Genomic DNA, 18,808 nt, shown 5'->3' on the forward strand with positions numbered 1-18,808 from the left:
CGGGATCGGGTACCCGAAATTTTCGGATCGGGTATCCGCGGGTACCCAATTTGACAGGCCTAGGTGGTGGGATGGATGACTCAAGAATTTAAAGTTGCTCCATACCCTTAGAGCATCTCCAACCATTCACACTAAACTCAAACTCATTTTAGTGTAAATGATACATCAAATATGATTTTACTCCAACCATTTACGCTAAACTCAAACTTAAAAGAATATTCTCTATATTATGCTTTTTTCACTTTCAAAATTTGAAAAAAATGTAGGTTTGGATTTAGTGTAAACCTAAATATATGTGTTTTTTTCTCAAAAATTATCTACTCTATTTAAATTTTAGTGTACCATTGAAGATGATTTAAGACAGAGATTCATTATTGGTCATTTAGTTAAGAATGGAGAATCAACGAAGTACTACTCCTATTAGTTTTCTTTTTTGACAATGAAAACGAATTATTGGGTTTCCCAAACGGCCCAACCGAAAAGTAATGAGGCATATATAGGTATATCGATTAGGGTTTATATTGAGCTTACAGCAAAAGCAACAAATAGTACAATACTCCTTTGCGCGGAGCGGCGAAGAGCCTTCAACCATGGCTGATCAAAGGGTGCTCTCCACAAAAGAGGCCGACATTCAGCTCATGCTGGCGGCCGAGGTTCATCTCGGAACCAAAAATTGCGATTTCCAGATGGAGCGCTACGCCTTTAACAATAAAAATTGTAAAAGTGGAATATGTGGGAAGGTGAGTATCGATGGCTATACCTACAGAGTGCACTCTATTCAAAATGTTACACAAAAATGTGACAATGACTATCTACAGTTTACCCCTTATTCAAAATGTTACACAAAATGTAACAATAAATAACTCATGTGACCACGAAGATGGATGTTTTTTTTTTGCTGTAAATCAATCACGCGCATACAAGTTGATGTTTGAGGATTGGACCATTTCATGTCGGTGCAATTATTTTCAGACAACCTGAATGTGACGAGTAAATTAAACATCATCCTTCCAAACTATTCAAATTATACTCCTTATTTTCCCCATTGCCCTTAAAATTGTACTAACTGTTTGACAACTCATCCTTTGTTATACTAACTTGCGTGTAATTTTGGTAACGATGCATGATCCGTTTGAATGGACTACTAAAATTAATCCTTATTTTGTGTAACATAGTAGTATCAACCTTTTTTAAAAGATAAAAATCTGAATTGGTAAAATGGAGTATATTTTTATATGGATTTGTGGAAATTGAACTCGTTCACATTCTCAATTTTAGAAATAGGTTAAACTTCATAATTAATCCTTGAAAAATGAGATATGGAGTACGATATTTTAAATTTATAGGAAAACCTCTCTCCAAAACTGATTGTTAGTGAAAAATGAAAAACTTTCTAAAATAAAATTAGTCTATTTTTAAGGGAAATCCCAAAATGATAAATATAATCTATTTTTAAGGGATGAAGGGAATACAACCCAACGTAACTGAAAAATGAAATTTAATAAAAAATAAATAAAACCAAACTGAAATTTGACAAAAATCAGATCAAATTTCAAAATTTGGTCTGATTTAGTACAAATATAAGGCTTTTGAATTTTTTTCCCAGCACTATTTATATTATAAATATTGTTATAATTATATTAATTAGTCAAAAAATGAGAATCATGGCATCATTTCAAAAATTCAAAATTGAATGCTGAATTTATACCACCAAAATCGACATAGAATTGGTGTATTTTTTTTTATTTCAGAAAGAGAACAAAAAAAGAAATAGAAGGACCAACCAAATAACAACACACAAGGACGATAATGTAATTGGGAGCGAGTGTCGGTTACAACTGTTGGAAAGAGAAGCCCGTTTTGAGATGGAAACGGCGTTAGATGAAAATGAAACTTTGAAAAAGCCCATTCCCACGACCAACTTTTCATTAAATGCTTTTGTTTTGTTGCATACACTTTGGCGGGTATGCGAGAGATAAATACCTGACCGTACGAACGAACACTATACACTCAACTCAACTGTACAAAATAATCACAACACCAAAGGGGAAAACACTCTCAAATCTCACCTTTTTCAGAAATCCCCTCTCTCTCAACCAGTGCACAGTTAAGGAAACCCCTTGGAGCAAGGGGGGAATCAGACGTTGTATACGGAAGTGGATTTTGTGTGTTTCATGGAGAAACAGTGAAGTCGGATTTGAATGGAGTTGTACGGGGATCAGCAGCAGGTGCAATGGGCTCAGGACTCGGGTTTGGAAGGTGAGTTTTGGTTTTAATTTCGGATCGTTTTTGGTTTTAATTTATGCGCTTTGTCTGCATTGTGAGTTCCTAGGGTTTTATTGATTGATAATGTGTTGTGTCTATGTAGACTCTATGCGGGGCTTGAATTTATGGGAGAGGCCACTGTACCCGGAGAGGCCGGGTCAACCCGACTGCGCCTACTATGTGCGAACCGGGTCGTGTGGGTACGCCGCCAAGTGCCGTTACAATCACCCTCGGGATCGTAGCTGCTCGGTGAGTTTCGATATGTATGGCAACGGTTTTACTAGTGAAACCTTATCATCCCGCTTTGTTACTGTTAGTGTGTTTATTGCTTTGCCCTTGGCATGTATTGAAGTTCATTTCTGTTGTTTATTAATTGGTATTATGAGAGGAGTGGTTGAATTTATTTCTTTTGGGATGGGGTTTCATACATCTATCTTTCTTTATGTTGTGCAGTTGGGAGTGGGAGAGTATCCGGAGCGACTAGGGGAGCCTCCATGCCAGGTAATTGACACGCCTTTATGATGTAATGAATGTTGAAGTATTACTTTTCCCCTGAATTCTGAACTAGTATATTTATTTACATGTTCCCTGAATGTGCAGTACTATTTAAGGACAGGGACCTGTAAATTTGGTATGTCGTGCAAGTTTAACCACCCGAAAAATGCTGGTGGCTCATTGACTAGTGCACCTCTAAATAGTTATGGATATCCATTGCGACCGGTAATCATTTGTTGTATGTTATTAACACACATTTTATGTTGTAAACGATTTTGATGGTCATCATAATGTCCTTTCCAACAGGGAGAGCAAGAGTGCTCCTATTATTTGAAAACGGGGCAATGCAAATTCGGTATAACCTGTAAATTTGATCATCCGCAATCGGATGGAACATCTGTTTCAGCAGCTGCACGTCCATTTTATCCGACGGTGCAGTCTCTTTCTTCTCCTACTCCTGAGCAATATGACAGCACAACATCCAGCTACAGGGTTGCAAGGCCTTCTTTGTTGCCTGGTTCGTATGTCTCTGGTGCTTATGGTCCCATGCTGCTCCCTGGAGTTGTTCCCATTCCAAACTGGAACCCCCACTCAGTAGGCCTTCTTATCTTCTTTTTCTAAAATTTGATAGACCATTTACTCGAGACCTTATTTCAGTGTATTTGCTAATTTATGCTTTCGTATATTTCATTGGAATAGATTCCAGTGTAATGATGGCTTGCATGATGTAGGGATCAGTTAGCCCCGCACCATCGCCGGGTGCTCAAGCCTCAGCTGGAGCAACTTCAATGTATGGACTGTCACAGCTAGGTTCTTCTACCCCTGCCTTTGTTGGAGCTTATTCCCATTTACCATCATCTGCTGGTCCTTCAGGCAGTATCGTACAGGAGCAAAAGTTTCCCCAAAGACCTGGTCAGCCAGATTGCAAGTACTACATGAGAACCGGAGACTGTAAATATGGACCGTCTTGTAGGTATAATCATGCACCAGATTGGGCTGTTTCAAAGTCTAATTGTGCTCTTAGTCCTTTGGGGCTGCCTCTTCGTCCGGTATGATTCATCCTTCCCTTCATTGTTATCATTTATCCGTTTTACCTAATGTTTCTGGGGGGAGGCGACTGGTTTTTTATTTACCGATAGGTCCAACTTTCCATCTTATGTACTCAGTAGCATGAGTGCGTGTCTCTTAATTCTATGGTTTGGGATATGAATATTGTTAAGCATTTAGAAAACATGGAATGAATGGGCTATTGCCTTTCAAAAAGTCCGATTTGTTTCTAGCACTCTGATCATACTACATAGAGTTTTTTCCAGTAGCATCAGCAGGGCTTATTACCGGATTGATCATTATCTTGTGGGTAACGACTGCAATCTTTACGTGTTAAACTGATGCATCATTTAGTTTCAACAGCTAGTCTTAGTTTTAATTGTTTGAAGTTTTTTGTCTTATAATTTCCTAAGATACTATCAGTAGATTATGACATACCGTCTTAAAAGCCAGCCTTGGTGCACTTTTGTGAGAGGGGTTCCCATTTGGTGCACTTATACATTCTATTACTGAGCTACAATAGAGTTTTAAATAAAATTTCTCATCTTGCTGCTATAAACTTTCTGGAGTTTTTGCTTATGCTAGTAACCTGTCTAGATATATACACTTATCATGGTGTAGTCTTCCAATGATATGATATCACAATTTAAGAAAAGAGAGGGGCATAGCTAACTTGCTGCTGAACCTTGTGTGATAACATTGTACTTTTATACTTTTGCCTTTTAGTCTTATTAAGTTGGAGTTGTTGTACCGTTAGTCATCGTGTTTAGATTTAAATTCATTTCTCTTCATCATGTTCAATAATCCATACGAGATGTTTTGAAATTATTATTTGAGACCTTAACCTTTGTTGTGTTTCGAAATCCCTATAATACATGGAGTACATCTTTTAATTCACAATAAAATATACTCCCTCCCATTCAAAATATAAGTCATTTTGGTTCTTTTTATTAATTCAGTTTATTATAGTTTGAATGAGAACTCTTCGCAGATATAGTAGAACAAGATAAATGTTCGGAAAGTAAATGTTCAGAGTTTCTTGATGGCGTTGAAGACATATTGTTTACCTTATCCTTAACTATTTGAGGTTGTTATGCTAATGATCTGAGGTCTGAAGATTTATGCATAACCTCTCAAATGCTTATTTTAATTTTCTGGTGATGAACACAGGGAGTGCAGACCTGCTCTTTTTTACATGCAGAAAGGCCAGTGCAAGTTCGGGCGAACATGCAAATACGACCACCCCATAGCAACTCTGAAATACAGTCCGGCTTCATCTTATACTGAAATGCCAGGTACTCGTTACGGGCCTGGGCTATCTGCTGCTACGACTTTGTTACCATCTTATTCATTTCAAGAGATGCAGGGTGAACGCATTGCAGGCTCTAGCGTTGATCCTGGCATAAACAGGGTGTGGCATTCTGGAAACTCTTCCAGTGATTCCGCAAACCTAATGCTTTAGTAGTTTCTGATTGACAAAAAAACGGCTTCTTGTTCGGGAGGTGGGAGTATGAATATGAGCAGAATAAAAGATGGTGAATTTAAGTGCAGTTTTCCATGTGATGTGTATATATTTACATGCCCTGTTACATATTACCATCTAGGCTTGAGACATTTGTAAGTGTCATTCAACATATATTGCTAGGTTGATAACATGTTGATTGGATTCATGGATATTGTTAGTTTCTGTATTTCACATTGTAAGTTAATGGAAGTGTTTGGCTTAACAAATGTTTTTTTGTTCTTGAGTTCATAGGGAGTTTCATCTCCATTTCTTGATTTCTAACCCACCAATTCCCTCCTTTCTATCATCTTCTCTCGTATAATTTCTAAAATCAATTGAAAAGAAAATATTTACGTATTAGGTATTAATTTGAAGCTAAAGTATAAAATGACAAATGTGGTGTATTATTTATTTTACTATTTGCGTTGCAAGACCCACTGAATTTTCTTCGTAAAAAATAAAAGTACGTACTCCGTATCAATGAATAAATAAAATAATAAAAAATAAAATTATACAAAGTTTATATATAGTATATCACAAAGAAAATTATATAGAGTTTGTAAAATTATAGTGTTTATAGATTACAAATTATAAAATTCAATACGGAAAAAAAACTAGTATACCTTTATTTTGAACTAATTTTGATAAACTCGAACCACTCTCATAGTTTCATTCAAAATGGATGATTGCCGAATTAATAAAAATTAATATGGTGTGAAAGTTCTCTTATAATTTATAAATTGTACTCCCTCTCCCTCCATTCCATGTTAATCTGACAATTACCTTGAAAAATATTTGAATGTATTACCATATAAATGAGTATAAGATTGTAACTGTCACCAAAATTTAAAAATAATTTTAGAAAATGATTATATTAGAATATCCAAACTCATCTTTTATATAGTTATAAATTATAGATTATACACGGGTATAGTAAATAACTGTGATAGTATTATTGTTCTGTTTCCTCTGGGCACAATCAGAAGTTTTATGAAATTTCTCTCTCTCGTCATCTCTTTCTCGATTTCTCCGCACAGAAACTCCACTCCATCGCCTTCCATGGTTTCACTGTCGTTCGATTGCTGATTATAACACTAATAAATACTATTTCTGTCCTTCAAAAATATAAATATTTGAAAGATATAGATTTTTAATGCATAAGTAGTAAAGTAAGAGGAGAATTGGTGAAGTAAGAGAGATTGAGAGAAAAATGAGTAAAGCAAGATTGAGAGAAAAAGTAAGGAAAGTAGTGTTAGTGAATTGTGGGGTTTATTTTCCAATATAGAAAATTTTAAAAGTTTATTTTTTTTAAAGGATAGACAAAAATGGAAATAGTTAATATTTGATGCAGTATATATTTGGATTTTGTGAGACAATATCAGAGTCTGCTGTGTAAAACTATATATGGACATGCAACATTTACCTGGTAATAAAAAGTGGGCTCGCATGTTTGTGGCGCATCATCATTCTCTGAACAAACAACTGTTCCACCTTTTAAGGCTGAAAAAATTTTGATTAGATAAACAATTTGAAGAAAGAACTCATACTTTTTTCTAATAATAGCTATATTAATTTTCTGTTTATTTCCTCCAATCATGATAATATATTTAAAGGTAATTAATCACCATAATATTGTTTCTGATTTATAGAAGAGTTAACGTAAGCTAGCAGAATACCAAAAGTTGTCAAAAGACTAAAATTTTGGTCGATAAATTCTATCAAGTCAAGCATGAACTTTTGGTAATAATAAATAGTTTGGATACAATGATAATCGATAGATACACCTCAAAATTTCAAAATATATGATGCGACTCAGTATATTGGAGTATTTATGTTTACTAATAAAATAGTGTATGTGGATTGTTGCAAGAAAAGCCTGGCAAATGTGGTCCTAAATAACCCCAAAAACATAGCATTAAACAAAAAATATATATTATATGGCGGCAGAAAGCAATTTTGCAGATATGATTCCACCCACTAATGTAGGAATTTTGGCTGTCTAATTAAAGTGCTCTGCTAAAATATGACCATTTATCTTGTGCCATTTATGCAAAACAAATTAAATTACAACTATTGTAAAATGATTGCAACCTCACTGCTACAATTTTAGAGTGGCTTCAATCATCATTGCTCCAATAGTTATTAATGCCAAAAAGCTACAAATTTTGTGTTGTCCAATGTTATACTTATGCACAGGAAAACTGCTGTATCTCAATTTTCATCTTTTATTTTAATTTTTGAAAAAAAGAGTCGGAAAATTAAACCATCTGTCTATCTACATTTGTGCTGTTCTTGATGAAGAGATCATGTTTCTCATAATGAAAAAGGTTCGATCAAGTCATAATTCAAGATTCCTACTTGACGCCGAATTTTAAATAAAAGTTTAAAATTGTTAATGTTGTTATATAGTGAAACTAAAAATTAGGTTAGTAAAAACGATACCTTTATACTCCTATTTGTTTAAGTGTAAATAATCATATTTCTAGGCTTCTAGCTACCTATTTGCGGTGATGATCCCTATTCAAGTGCAGAAGCATCAGTATCTTGATAATCATACTAGCATGATATTGATTTTTAAATTACTCGAGTGAAAATGTCACATAAGAACAACTAAAATTCTTTTTATATAGAGAATAATGAAAAGAAAGAGTTTGAAAATGCTCTCATAAAATAAAAAGAGAACTAACCCTTGTGTTGCACCCAATTAATTACCAGAAGAACAAAGTTTATTAATCTCATAGGATACTCCCAGCTAGCTAATTGCTTATCTGGATGACTACGACTTCAAATTCTTGTTTAATCGACCCAAGATTGAAGAATTAATTAGTTGTCAAATCAAAGATTAAAGGATTTGTGTATAATCTAATTAATTATATACGATACATGAATCCATATGGCTGCTATCATTAGCTCAGCTTCATCTTTATAGCTTTCTTCTAGTCTAAAGAATCATCATGTGTTCTTTATTTATAATTGAATGAATGAATGAAGCATGCTCATACCAATGGCCCATCTGCTATTTAAATTTCTCTACTATAGTTTTCATCCTTTTAATTTTTTTCATCATGCCCACTTCAGATTTAATTTTTTCTGACAACCTAGCTAAGATTCTTGTACACAGGTTTTGCTGAATTATGTGAAGAAATCGATTGTGTTTCAGAGATTTGTGCAGAGTGAAAAAAACATCATGTGTATCTAACTTCAAGAGATTGCATATGTTTCTTGCAGCTTAAGATTAAGGGAAATGCTATGTGGCCACATTATGGCTGGCCATAATGTGATATTTTGGTCAATATATATACCAAACAATTAATAAATTAATAAAATCATAAAGATATTCATATATTCTGATTTAAAAGTAGTTATAGATATTAAACAATTAAATTATAAAATATAAAACAATAAATTAAAGTTTAAAAAAACTGAGTGGATATCAAACATAAGAAACGAAAATAAGCTACATATTCAAAGTTCCAAGATGATTTGATGACTTAGTCTTTTATGTGTATTATTTCGGGACAACGGTTAAATTAGTCTTAGATAATTGTTACTTTTAAGATGAACTAAATCCAAGTAAATAAGCATTAAAGGTAACAATATTTTATTTTTATGGCCAGCCACATTATGGCCATTTAGCACTACTCTAAGATTAAATAGTGGAGTACTATAAAACATTTTTTTAAATATATTTGCAATAGAATCATTAAATTATGTTTTTCAGTTAACGATCCAAGAAAATGACTTTTTCATTACTATGTATTTTTCCATTCACTGCATAAAACAATAACAAATCAATCAACATTAAGCGTCAAGATTTAATGTGAAATGTCCTTTAATTAAGTTCGTGTTTGGCAATGAACCCGACAAACCACCATAATTCAATAAAGCAATTATAATTAAGTATGCACCAACTCACAATTACTCTCTACTTTAATCACCTTTACACAAAATTCCTCTATATTGTAGTAGTAGTAGTAGTATATCATACTAATATTTATATACTACTATATAGGTAAAATTAATCTTTGGTAGATGTAAATTTCACCTGCCATCATTACAAATCCCAAAAGCTCCACACTCTTTGACGATTCCTGTGATTTTGCAAGATTAAAAATACAGTGAAAAAAAGTTCTAAAAAAAGAATAGAATAAAAAGTCACTTGCACAGTCACACTCTCCACCTTTCACCGAAAAGTTGACACCAATGCTAACACAATTTTATTTATAAAATTTAAACCCTCTTTTCACTAATCAAAGTGGCTTTGTGGGAAGTATACTCTTTAATCTTGCATGAGCTCGTGTGTGTGTGTAATAAAAGGTCTCTTCTTATTCTTATTCTTCCTTTTTTTCTGCTTCTCACATTCAAGAATCTGACACACATTGAATGTGTGTGGAGCCATGATGCCTCTGCAAGAACTCCTGCTCTAGGCATTGTGCTCTTGATTAGGAGAGTGAATTTCCTTTTTTTTTGTTTTCACAAAAAGCTGAAACCTTGAAGCTTATTTCATACACAATTTTAGAAATGGGAGTTGTTACAGTTGCTGAGCTCAAGCCAAGCATATCAGGGAAGAGGTCATTTCGTCCCAGTTCAAGTGCAAGGCAAGTTACTGAATGGTAATATTTCAATGATCATGATATTTTTAATTGTGTTTTTTTTGAACTGAATCCCTTGAATGTGTGCTGAATTGTTCAATTCTTAGGTTTATTTCTTGATTGGTCCACCAATCAAGAAATTAGGTAGGAGTGTTGTATTTTCTGCTCTTGACTTCTTTGTAGTTGAATGTGAATGGAAGACAAATCCCAGTTTTAAAAAATTCATAATCCTCTCCTTGAAGTTTCAAAATCAACCCTTTTTGTGATATGATTTGTGTGTGTGTTTTTGTGGCTCAGTCACATCCTTAATGTCTATGATTATGAACAATCAACACTCAACTTTTTAGCTCCAAGAATTAGCTAGTACTACTACTAATCAGACATCAGTTTCATGGTGCAGTACTAGAATTCACAATGTGTTTATTACAGCATGTGCATATGTCTTGAAGATTGGATACTTATTACTGATCAATAATGCACACTGATTTCCTTGCCTTCAAGGAACAAAATGCATTTAATGGCCCCAGATATTTGGCTGCCTGCTAAGACAGGACAAAAATTAACATAGTTTGTTTGACAACAAAAGAGTCTAAAAAATGTAGTTGAATAAGACAGATGGGGTTAAAACGACGGCCTTATCACTTAAACCGCGAAGGTTGAGTTGGTGTCACTGTCTTTACGGCTTATGTGTTTTTACTTGGCCATCCATATAATAGGCGATCAAACGTATGAGTAACTGAGTCCACACGTTTGAAGAGGACGAGTTTTAGTGGCTTTTTTCTCTCTCTGATAAATGCGTTCTAGCTTCTTTAGATTCCACAATGGATGTGTAGGAAACAAGATGTGAACCACTTTTCCCACTTCAATATTCTGCTGGCCGTGATTTGGAGGTACTGATATGGTCTTGTTCTGTTTTGCAGGCCAATCTCCGACGTCTCTAGTGATCTAACCATTGAAGTTGGAACAGCAAGTTTTTCTCTTCACAAAGTGAGAACTAATGCTTTCCTCACACAGCTTTGATTGTTTAGATTGCATATGTTGAAAATTATTATATGCAGTTGGACTGTTGAAACTTGAAAGCCATCAAGTTTAGAAAAATGTTATGCTAGTGTTATTCAAGATAATGCTATAAGTAGTGATGTTTTCTGATAGAAGTGATGACTTACTATCAATATGTTGTGTTGATTCTATTGACATCTGCAGTTCCCTCTCGTTTCCCGGAGTGGAAGGATACGTAAACTGCTGCTCGATGCAAAGGATTCCAAGGTATCAAGGCTGAACCTCTCCGGCATTCCTGGCGGATCACAGGCATTCGAGCAGGCTGCAAAATTCTGTTATGGAGTGAACATTGACATCACACTGTCAAATGCGGCTATGCTGAGGTGTGCTTCTCATTTTCTTGAAATGACAGAGGAGTTATCTGAGAAGAATCTCGAGGCCAGGGTCGAGGCCTACCTCAGAGACGCGGTCCTAGCCAGCATACCAAACTCAATCTCGGTGCTCCATCACTGCGAGAGCCTGATGCCAACCGCTGAGGAAATCGGCCTTGTGAGCAGAATCATCAATTCCATTGCAAACAATGCCTGCAAAGAGCAGCTAACCTCTGGCCTGTCCAAGCTGGAGCACACCTTTTCCTCAAAGCCCGTTGCTGCGATGGAGGCTGAGACGCCCTCGGACTGGTGGGGGAAGTCGCTCTCCCAGCTGAGCCTCGATCTCTTCCAGAGGGTCCTCTCGTCCGTGAAGACCAAAGGGCTGAAGCAGGACTGGATCAGTCGGATTCTCATAAACTACGCTCAAAACTCTATTCAAGGCCTAGTGAAGGGAAACATCTCAGACGTCGATCTCCAGAAGAAGCAGAGGATCACCGTGGAGACCATCACCGGTTTGCTCCCAACGCAGTCCAGGAAAAGCTCGGTCCCAATGGCGTTCCTCTCGAGCCTGCTCAAGTCCTCCATATCTGCCTCTGCGTCCACTTCCTGCAGGTCTGATCTGGAGAGGAGGATCGGGCTGCAGCTGGACCAGGCGATCCTCGAAGACATACTGATCCCCGCGAATCCACATGGGAACAGCCACGCCCCTATGTATGACACCGACTCAGTGCTGAGGATCTTCTCCATTTTCTTGAACCTAGACGAGGATGACGATGACGACGATGCTCAGCTGAGAGACGAGAGCGAGATGATGTACGACTTCGACAGCCCCGGCTCGCCCAAGCAAAGCTCGATCATCAAGGTCTCGAAGCTGCTAGACAACTACCTCGCAGAGGTAGCACTGGACTCAAACTTGGCTGCATCAAAGCTGATCTCTCTAGCCGAGCTGCTCCCCGACCACGCTCGTATGGTGTACGACGGACTGTACCGCGCAGTCGACATCTTCCTCAAGGCAAGAAGCAAACACAACCTTTTCTACACAAATTCCCATTTAAGCCTCTACACGTACAATTTTCCGCATGTGATGATATTGTCTGCTTTGGGCCAAAACCAGCACAATTATATATGATGATGCAACACAGGTTCATCCGAACATGAAGGAGTCAGAGAGGTACCGGCTGAGCAAGACGATCGACTGCCAGAAGCTGTCGCAGGAGGCGTGCAGCCACGCGGCCCAGAACGAGAGGCTGCCGGTGCAGATGGCGGTGCAGGTGCTGTACTTCGAGCAGATAAGGCTGCGCAACGCGATGAACGGGGTGGGAGGGCAGAGCCACTTCTTCTTCGGGTCGATGAACGGGTTCCCGCAGCGGTCAGGGAGCGGGTGCATCTCACCGCGGGACAACTACGCTTCGGTGAGGAGGGAGAACAGGGAGCTGAAGCTGGAGGTGGCGAGGATGAGGATGAGGCTCACTGATCTAGAGAAGGACCATGTCTCCATGAAGCAGGAGCTCGTCAAATCGCACCCGGCTAACAGGTTGTTCAAGTCTTTCGCTAAGAAGCTCAGCAAGCTCAACGCATTGTTCAGGATCAAGGACATCAACCCCAAGGCTAAGACTAAGGCGGCCTCCGACGCCAGGTTTCTCTTTCAGAAACGGAGGCGCCATTCTGTTTCTTGAATGCTTTTTTTGCTTGCTTGTAATATACCTGTATAGATTTACTCATTCTGTTTTTTTTTCGGTTTTGAGGTTTTTAGTGTTCATTTTTATTTTTTTTACTACTATGTGGTATTGCTTTGCCTGTTTATTTTTTATTCTTGCCTTCGTATAAATTTTACATTCTGCAATCTTTCTTCTACCTCTCTGGTCTACATGCATACTTTCTTTGAAATGAGTAACTCAATTTTTAAAATGGCCACAAGGCCTTTTAAAAGATATTTTAAGGGGATAAATAACTCATTTCTATCTAATTGAGTCTCAGAGGTTCTACGTGATATTGGAGCAGATTTAAGTTAATACACAAAATGAGGATTTTCAACAACAATACCACTTAAAAGAAAAAAAAGGAAAATTACTTTTATACACACTACCAAAAGAGAAAAAAATACTTTTATAGACACTACGCAGACACATAAAAAGGGTGAATTCGGAGAAACATAAAAAATCAGAAGTCGTCGTGTGAGAAATAGCGACTTGTGCTACTGAAAACGTGTCTTCTCTTCCTCTGGAAACGGTGGCTCTGATAGTGTTTGAGTTGCACTGCCAATTTACAGGGGCGCAGTTTATACGAGCATGGCGCTTAATTTGTCAAGAATTCCGTTCCCCCGATTCTTCAGGTTTTCATCCTTTCTTTTTTCTCTCTTCTTTTGTCTTTTCACCCAATTGCCGAATTCTGGCGGATTTCATCCGGTAGGGTACGACTTACGAGAAATGTTTGAGGCTTGACTGATTTTTGTGGCGAATTTGGGACTGTAATTGATGCTGTTGAATACTTCTAGACATTTCTCTTCATTATCTTTTGAAATCTCGAATTTTGTGGAGCATAATTTTAGATTTTGATGATGAATTCGTATTGGTTAGCTTCTGGATAGGTGTTCGTATCAGTTTTATTTAGGTTTTCTTGTCTGGTAAAAGTGCATGTTTGTTATAAGAAGACTGCACTCGTTCTGAGCTCACGGCTAAATACTGAAATTCGGCTGCCTCTTGTTTTAATTGATTGTTTAGAAGGTGTGATTTGAAGCCTTTTAATTGAATACTTAGGATATTATAGGAATTCAAGAACCGTCCTTTGTATCAGAAAATTCATGTATTTTCCATCTTCCTATATAGTCTTTGTCGACTAGTACCTTATGTTCTCTTTGCTGAGATGAACTAGAACCAACGTTTTCCTCCGAATAACCTTCTACACTAATCTCTAGATAAACGATGTTTATGATGTCAAAGTGGTTTACATATTAGACCTTTTTATGTTTCCTCTATTCACAGGCAGGTGGAGCATGACATTGAAACTGTGGTTAAGGTGCTGCAACCTGGACCTTTGGGAGTAATAGAGCACAAGTTCACTGATGAGGAGATAAATAGTGCAAATTTAACTGTAAAGAGAGCAGTGAAGAACTGGCAGAGGACTGCTTACAGTGAAAGGAATAATCCTATCATGAAAGATTTCATAGATGTCAAGACTTTTACTTTCCAAAAGCCTTAAATGATTACTGTAATTTGTAAGCTGTCTGATCTTACATGCTTATATAGGTCTATAATTTACTTTTTTTGACGAAGATATTTACATTTCATGGTAGATCAAATGACTTTAGTTCCTTATGTGCCTGTTGCTTGCGGACCACAATCTGGACGATGTTTGTTTCAAACTTGGTTATCGACTTATTGTGTTAATCAAAATGTACCTATTGTTCTGAATTTCCTTGTGTGATATTCTCTTTGAATATATGTTTAACTTTACAGCATCTAGGATGCATAAATTGATGATTTTATTCCAGTAGATCTTAACTCTTAAGCAGTCTACTTCTTATTATTCCATGATAGATTAACGTCATTGATAATTATTGGTGTTGTCAGAGATACATGGTGAAGTTTGCCATTTGCCATTTTAGAATTGCTGGAGTCGAGTTCTCTGTTAATCCTGAATCACTGGATACTTAGACTTATTTGTTCTTGAGACATTCCAAAGAAAGTAGAATATTACCTTGAGCAATTTCCATGTACAATGATCTGTTTTTGAAGTATAAATTGTTCTATTTCTTTGCTGTGTTCAACTAGTAGTGCTCTTTGAAGTAGAAATCATATAGAGGATAGAATGCTCAAAATATCAAATGTTAGAGCTTGTGTTTCCTGGTCACTGAGTTCCATGTTCCTCCCCCAGTCAGTCCACTCTATCTGGAACAGACTTATACTATAGTACCTCTCGCTTGTATGGGCCGTCCAGCTTGATCCTCATCTTCTCTGCTTCTCAACTTGCTGCATCATGAGCTTGTGTCCAATCATAGAACTTTCCCTTCTCCTCGTTGCTTAGCATGCCTTGCAGTCCAGAGTAGTTGTCACACTTTGGGGATGACACAAAATTTTAGGAGACGTTAATTATAAGTATTAAATAAATGGAGAAAAAGTAGTTGAATATAATCATTAGAGAGAAAGAAAAAGAGTATTTAAGTAATAAAGATGAGAAAGAAAGTGTGGTTGGATGTGTCAATGGTAGTTTACTTTTTCCAAAAAAGGAAATGTGACATCTTTTGGGGGAAAAACAAAAAAAGAAAGTGTAACATGTCTCTCTTAATTTCATGAACTTGCCTGATGCTGTTCTCAGAGGAAGTACAGTTGTATCTGGTCTCTGGATGATATTCTTTGACAGCCTTCGGTAGGCTGCCTTGATTTCTTCAACATCAGTGTTTGCAGGTATTCTCAGAAACCTGTTTGGCCAAAACTTGGAAGCATCAGCTCAGTTTTACCTATCAGAAGGTAAGAAGATTGAGTGACGAGAAGATTGAGGTGAAAGTGAGAATAAAGCAGGAAGGGGTTGTTGTTGGTGCAGCCATGAGAGAGGAGGTAGAAAATCTGTTTGTTTCTAGTTTGAATTTGGGATTCAGCATTCAGACTAGGAACAGAAGTTGCACCACAACTGGTTTCCAAATGGGGTTTTGTTGTTAGTCCTGACAAAAGGAAATGAGGGTATTATAAAAAACTTAGGAGTATTTATTATTTATCTATTTTTTTCTGGAAGAGAAAATGAGCCATCTGAAGTTGACAGCATCCACACATACAAGTTGCTAAAATTTATTGGTGGCCATAGTATTAGTAGTATTTATTTTCAGTTAACCCAATTGCATGCATATTAGTGAACCAAAATCTATCATAGAAGTTAGAATACCAATATACTTATGGGGGAGGAGATACAAAAGAAGAGTACATGGAAAATAAGTGATGAAAGCTGATCCATAAAGAGTGCTCTCTCTCTGTGTGTCTCTAATACACAGAGATTTGTGCTGAAGAAAATGCGACTATACCCAGATAGCTCTGGCCTTCTTGAGCAGTGGGACCAGCTCTCCCTTGACATGAAGGCTCATGACCTCGTTGGCACCGCCTACGAGTTGTTGGTCGATGAAGACTGCAGGGAAGGTGGTCCTCCGGCAGGATGGGGTTGTGAGTGCGCTCTCCAGCTGCTGTCCATTGGGCAGCTGATCAAGCTCGTAAACTGTGGGGTTTGCTCCGAAGCTACAGATGAGTGTCTTGATGGTGTGGGAGATGCAACAAGTGCTCTTGCTGAATATCACCACCGGTTTGTCGGCTGTTAGCCTATTGATTGCGTCCATTTTGTTGATGAGGAGCTAATGCTATGTTTGTTTTGTTGGTGATTTGGAGAACGGGTTGTGGGAGTTTATATAATAGTAGTAGAGCAGAGGGTGCATGGCGGAGAACTGGTGGGCTCCATGCGAGATCTTTTATTCCACGTTGGATTTATTCACTCCATTTTCTCAGTTGTTTGGTGTGACTGACATATTTCTCCTTTCCGCAAAGGAGGAAATGCTTTGGTTACTGCAAATGTCTCGTGTGAAACATTTATGAATTTGTATATTCCACTTTATTATTATATAACATCGCTGTTTCTATGTCTTTGAAAACATAATAACATATCATGAAGAATGTCTGTTATCATGATGCAAAAGACTGCTTCTTCTGCTTATTTGCTTATTTCACCGTAGAGATGTGATCAGTTGCTAATTAATTAGCGATCAGTTGCTAATTAAGATCAATTTTTAACCATTAGATTATGAGATCTAGTGGTTGATATAATGTCAACTAGATTATATTTTATATTTAAATAATTATTAAATAAAATTAAAGGGTATTAATGTTAATTCTTTCTTATTAAAATTATTCCAAAACTTTAAATTTACTTAACTCACTTGATTTAAATTATTTTTTCGCAAAAAATATATTAATTTAAAGGTAATTTTATAAGGATTCTAACGAGATCTCAATTGCACATGTTCCGACGACGTTCGGATGATGAAATTTGATGATTTTTATTTCAGTTTTCGTATATGTTGATAGACAGATTTTTATCAACAAATACATAAAAAATCGCAACATAATGCATGTAAAATCTCAATATAATGCATATAAAATCTCAACATAATGCATGTAAAATCTTAATAAAACTGTGTTGATATTTTCGTGTACTTGTGTTGAAATACTCATGTCATTGTATTGATATTTGTAATACACTATGTTGATATAAAAAAACACAAAAATTATGATATGATAATAGAATGGCGATGTTACCATTTTGTTGATATTTTGTCTATTATTTATTGAAATTCGTAAGATTTAATCTCATCCACTCATTTTGAAATCTAACGGTGGAGATTTGGTCTTGCTTTTGGATTACGATACTATAAGTAATAGAAGATACCCATCGACTGTATATGTAATCTATAATGTTAGAAACCCTCTCCATTTTCTGGCTGCGGTTAATAGCTAGGCGAATTCATATATTTGATATACTGGTATAAATTGATCAAATTGAACAAGTTCATATTAGCAATTAGCAAACCACACTTTGCCGCACTTGCTCTTATGAATTTTGCTAGTATACATGCATTTGGTCTATTTATGTTACCATATCAAAATTGTGCAAGGCCAAATTAGATATACCACTATCAATGCACTCAATTCATACTAACAAACCAAATGCGAATGATAATTCTGTCGATTTAATATATCTATACATATACTAGAGTAGTAAACACAGCTGGAGAGATAAGAGTAATAGAGACAGAAATATGTTAAAAAACATTTTCAGGTAAAAATTCAAAATTTAGTTATATTTTATTGAAATTAAATTGACGACTAATTATTATTTTTGACTATTTATTTTGACAATCATATTAATGTTCTATTTTTTTAACTTACTAAAGGACAAACGAGGGAAAAAGGAGAACGCTATGATTTGATCTCAAAGAAAAATCATATTCTTAGAGTATCCGCAACGCGTCTTGCGGGCGTCTCGGAGAGACGAGACGGCCGCGAGACAGCGTTGCAGCCTTTCGTCCCAGTCCCGTCTCGCCGAGCGTCTCGTCCTGGAGGGACGGCTCGCACGACAGCTCGCCACGCGCTAGCGCCACGAGGCGCTAGGCGTGACGCCCACTCGTCGGCCCGCGAGTGGGCGTCGTCACGCTGACGCAATAAATCATTTTTTAAAAAAAATCAATTTTAATAATTTTTAAAAAAAAAACGGTAATATTACCGTTGAACGGTAAATTTTTTATTTTATTTTATTTATTTATTTACTCTATAAATACTCCTCTTTCATCCTCATTATACACACAAACACACATCTATTATTATTATCAAATCATCTCCATTTCCTCTCCAATTTTCATCACAAAATTTCCAGCGACGGAAACTCTGGCGGCTTCAGCGGCTTTGACATAAACGCGTTTGGCGACTGGGGGGCATGTACAATGTCTTGGGTGGTTCCGGTTCCGGTTAGTCGACGCAGGGCACCCAAGGCTCGTCGAGGCCGTC

The 18,808-nt window shown here is 36.7% G+C and overlaps 3 protein-coding genes across 7 annotated transcripts; all 3 read left to right on the forward strand.

Annotated features, from left to right (window-relative positions):
• Positions 1 to 1,951: 1,951 nt before the first annotated feature.
• LOC121743164 (zinc finger CCCH domain-containing protein 32-like) lies at positions 1,952 to 5,546 on the forward strand. 2 transcript variants are annotated; one of them, XR_006038217.1, is made up of 9 exons: positions 1,952 to 2,259; positions 2,369 to 2,514; positions 2,719 to 2,766; positions 2,866 to 2,985; positions 3,067 to 3,354; positions 3,492 to 3,809; positions 4,799 to 4,894; positions 4,978 to 5,102; positions 5,174 to 5,189. XR_006038217.1 is itself a non-coding variant. In XM_042136388.1 (8 exons), the coding sequence occupies exons 1-7, from the start codon at positions 2,202 to 2,204 to the stop codon at positions 5,092 to 5,094; spliced, it is 1,095 nt and encodes a 364-aa protein (XP_041992322.1). In that variant the 5' UTR covers positions 1,954 to 2,201; the 3' UTR covers positions 5,095 to 5,102; positions 5,174 to 5,546. The 2 variants fall into 2 exon arrangements, 1 of the variants encoding a protein (XP_041992322.1); XM_042136388.1 differs by lacking the exon at positions 4,799 to 4,894 and having other exon boundaries at positions 1,954 to 2,259; positions 5,174 to 5,546.
• A 4,012-nt stretch (positions 5,547 to 9,558) lies between these two features.
• LOC121743457 (BTB/POZ domain-containing protein At1g03010-like) lies at positions 9,559 to 13,116 on the forward strand. Of its 4 annotated transcripts, none has more exons than XM_042136762.1 (4): positions 9,559 to 9,924; positions 10,824 to 10,890; positions 11,107 to 12,285; positions 12,416 to 13,116. In XM_042136762.1, exons 1-4 carry the CDS (start codon positions 9,833 to 9,835, stop codon positions 12,947 to 12,949), a joined length of 1,872 nt encoding a protein of 623 aa, XP_041992696.1. In that variant the 5' UTR covers positions 9,559 to 9,832; the 3' UTR covers positions 12,950 to 13,116. The 4 variants fall into 4 exon arrangements, with proteins under 4 accessions (XP_041992696.1, XP_041992697.1, XP_041992698.1 ...); XM_042136763.1 differs by having other exon boundaries at positions 9,559 to 9,909; XM_042136764.1 differs by lacking the exon at positions 9,559 to 9,924 and adding an exon at positions 10,634 to 10,746.
• Positions 13,117 to 13,429: 313 nt separating this feature from the next.
• Positions 13,430 to 14,683, forward strand: LOC121743205. The gene is made up of 2 exons (XM_042136437.1): positions 13,430 to 13,605; positions 14,255 to 14,683. The coding sequence occupies exons 1-2, from the start codon at positions 13,562 to 13,564 to the stop codon at positions 14,469 to 14,471; spliced, it is 261 nt and encodes an 86-aa protein (XP_041992371.1). The 5' UTR covers positions 13,430 to 13,561; the 3' UTR covers positions 14,472 to 14,683.
• The last annotated feature ends 4,125 nt before the right edge of the window (positions 14,684 to 18,808 follow it).

Source organism: Salvia splendens, chromosome 8 (assembly GCF_004379255.2).
Source record: "Salvia splendens isolate huo1 chromosome 8, SspV2, whole genome shotgun sequence".
Classification (NCBI taxonomy): domain Eukaryota; kingdom Viridiplantae; phylum Streptophyta; class Magnoliopsida; order Lamiales; family Lamiaceae; genus Salvia; species Salvia splendens.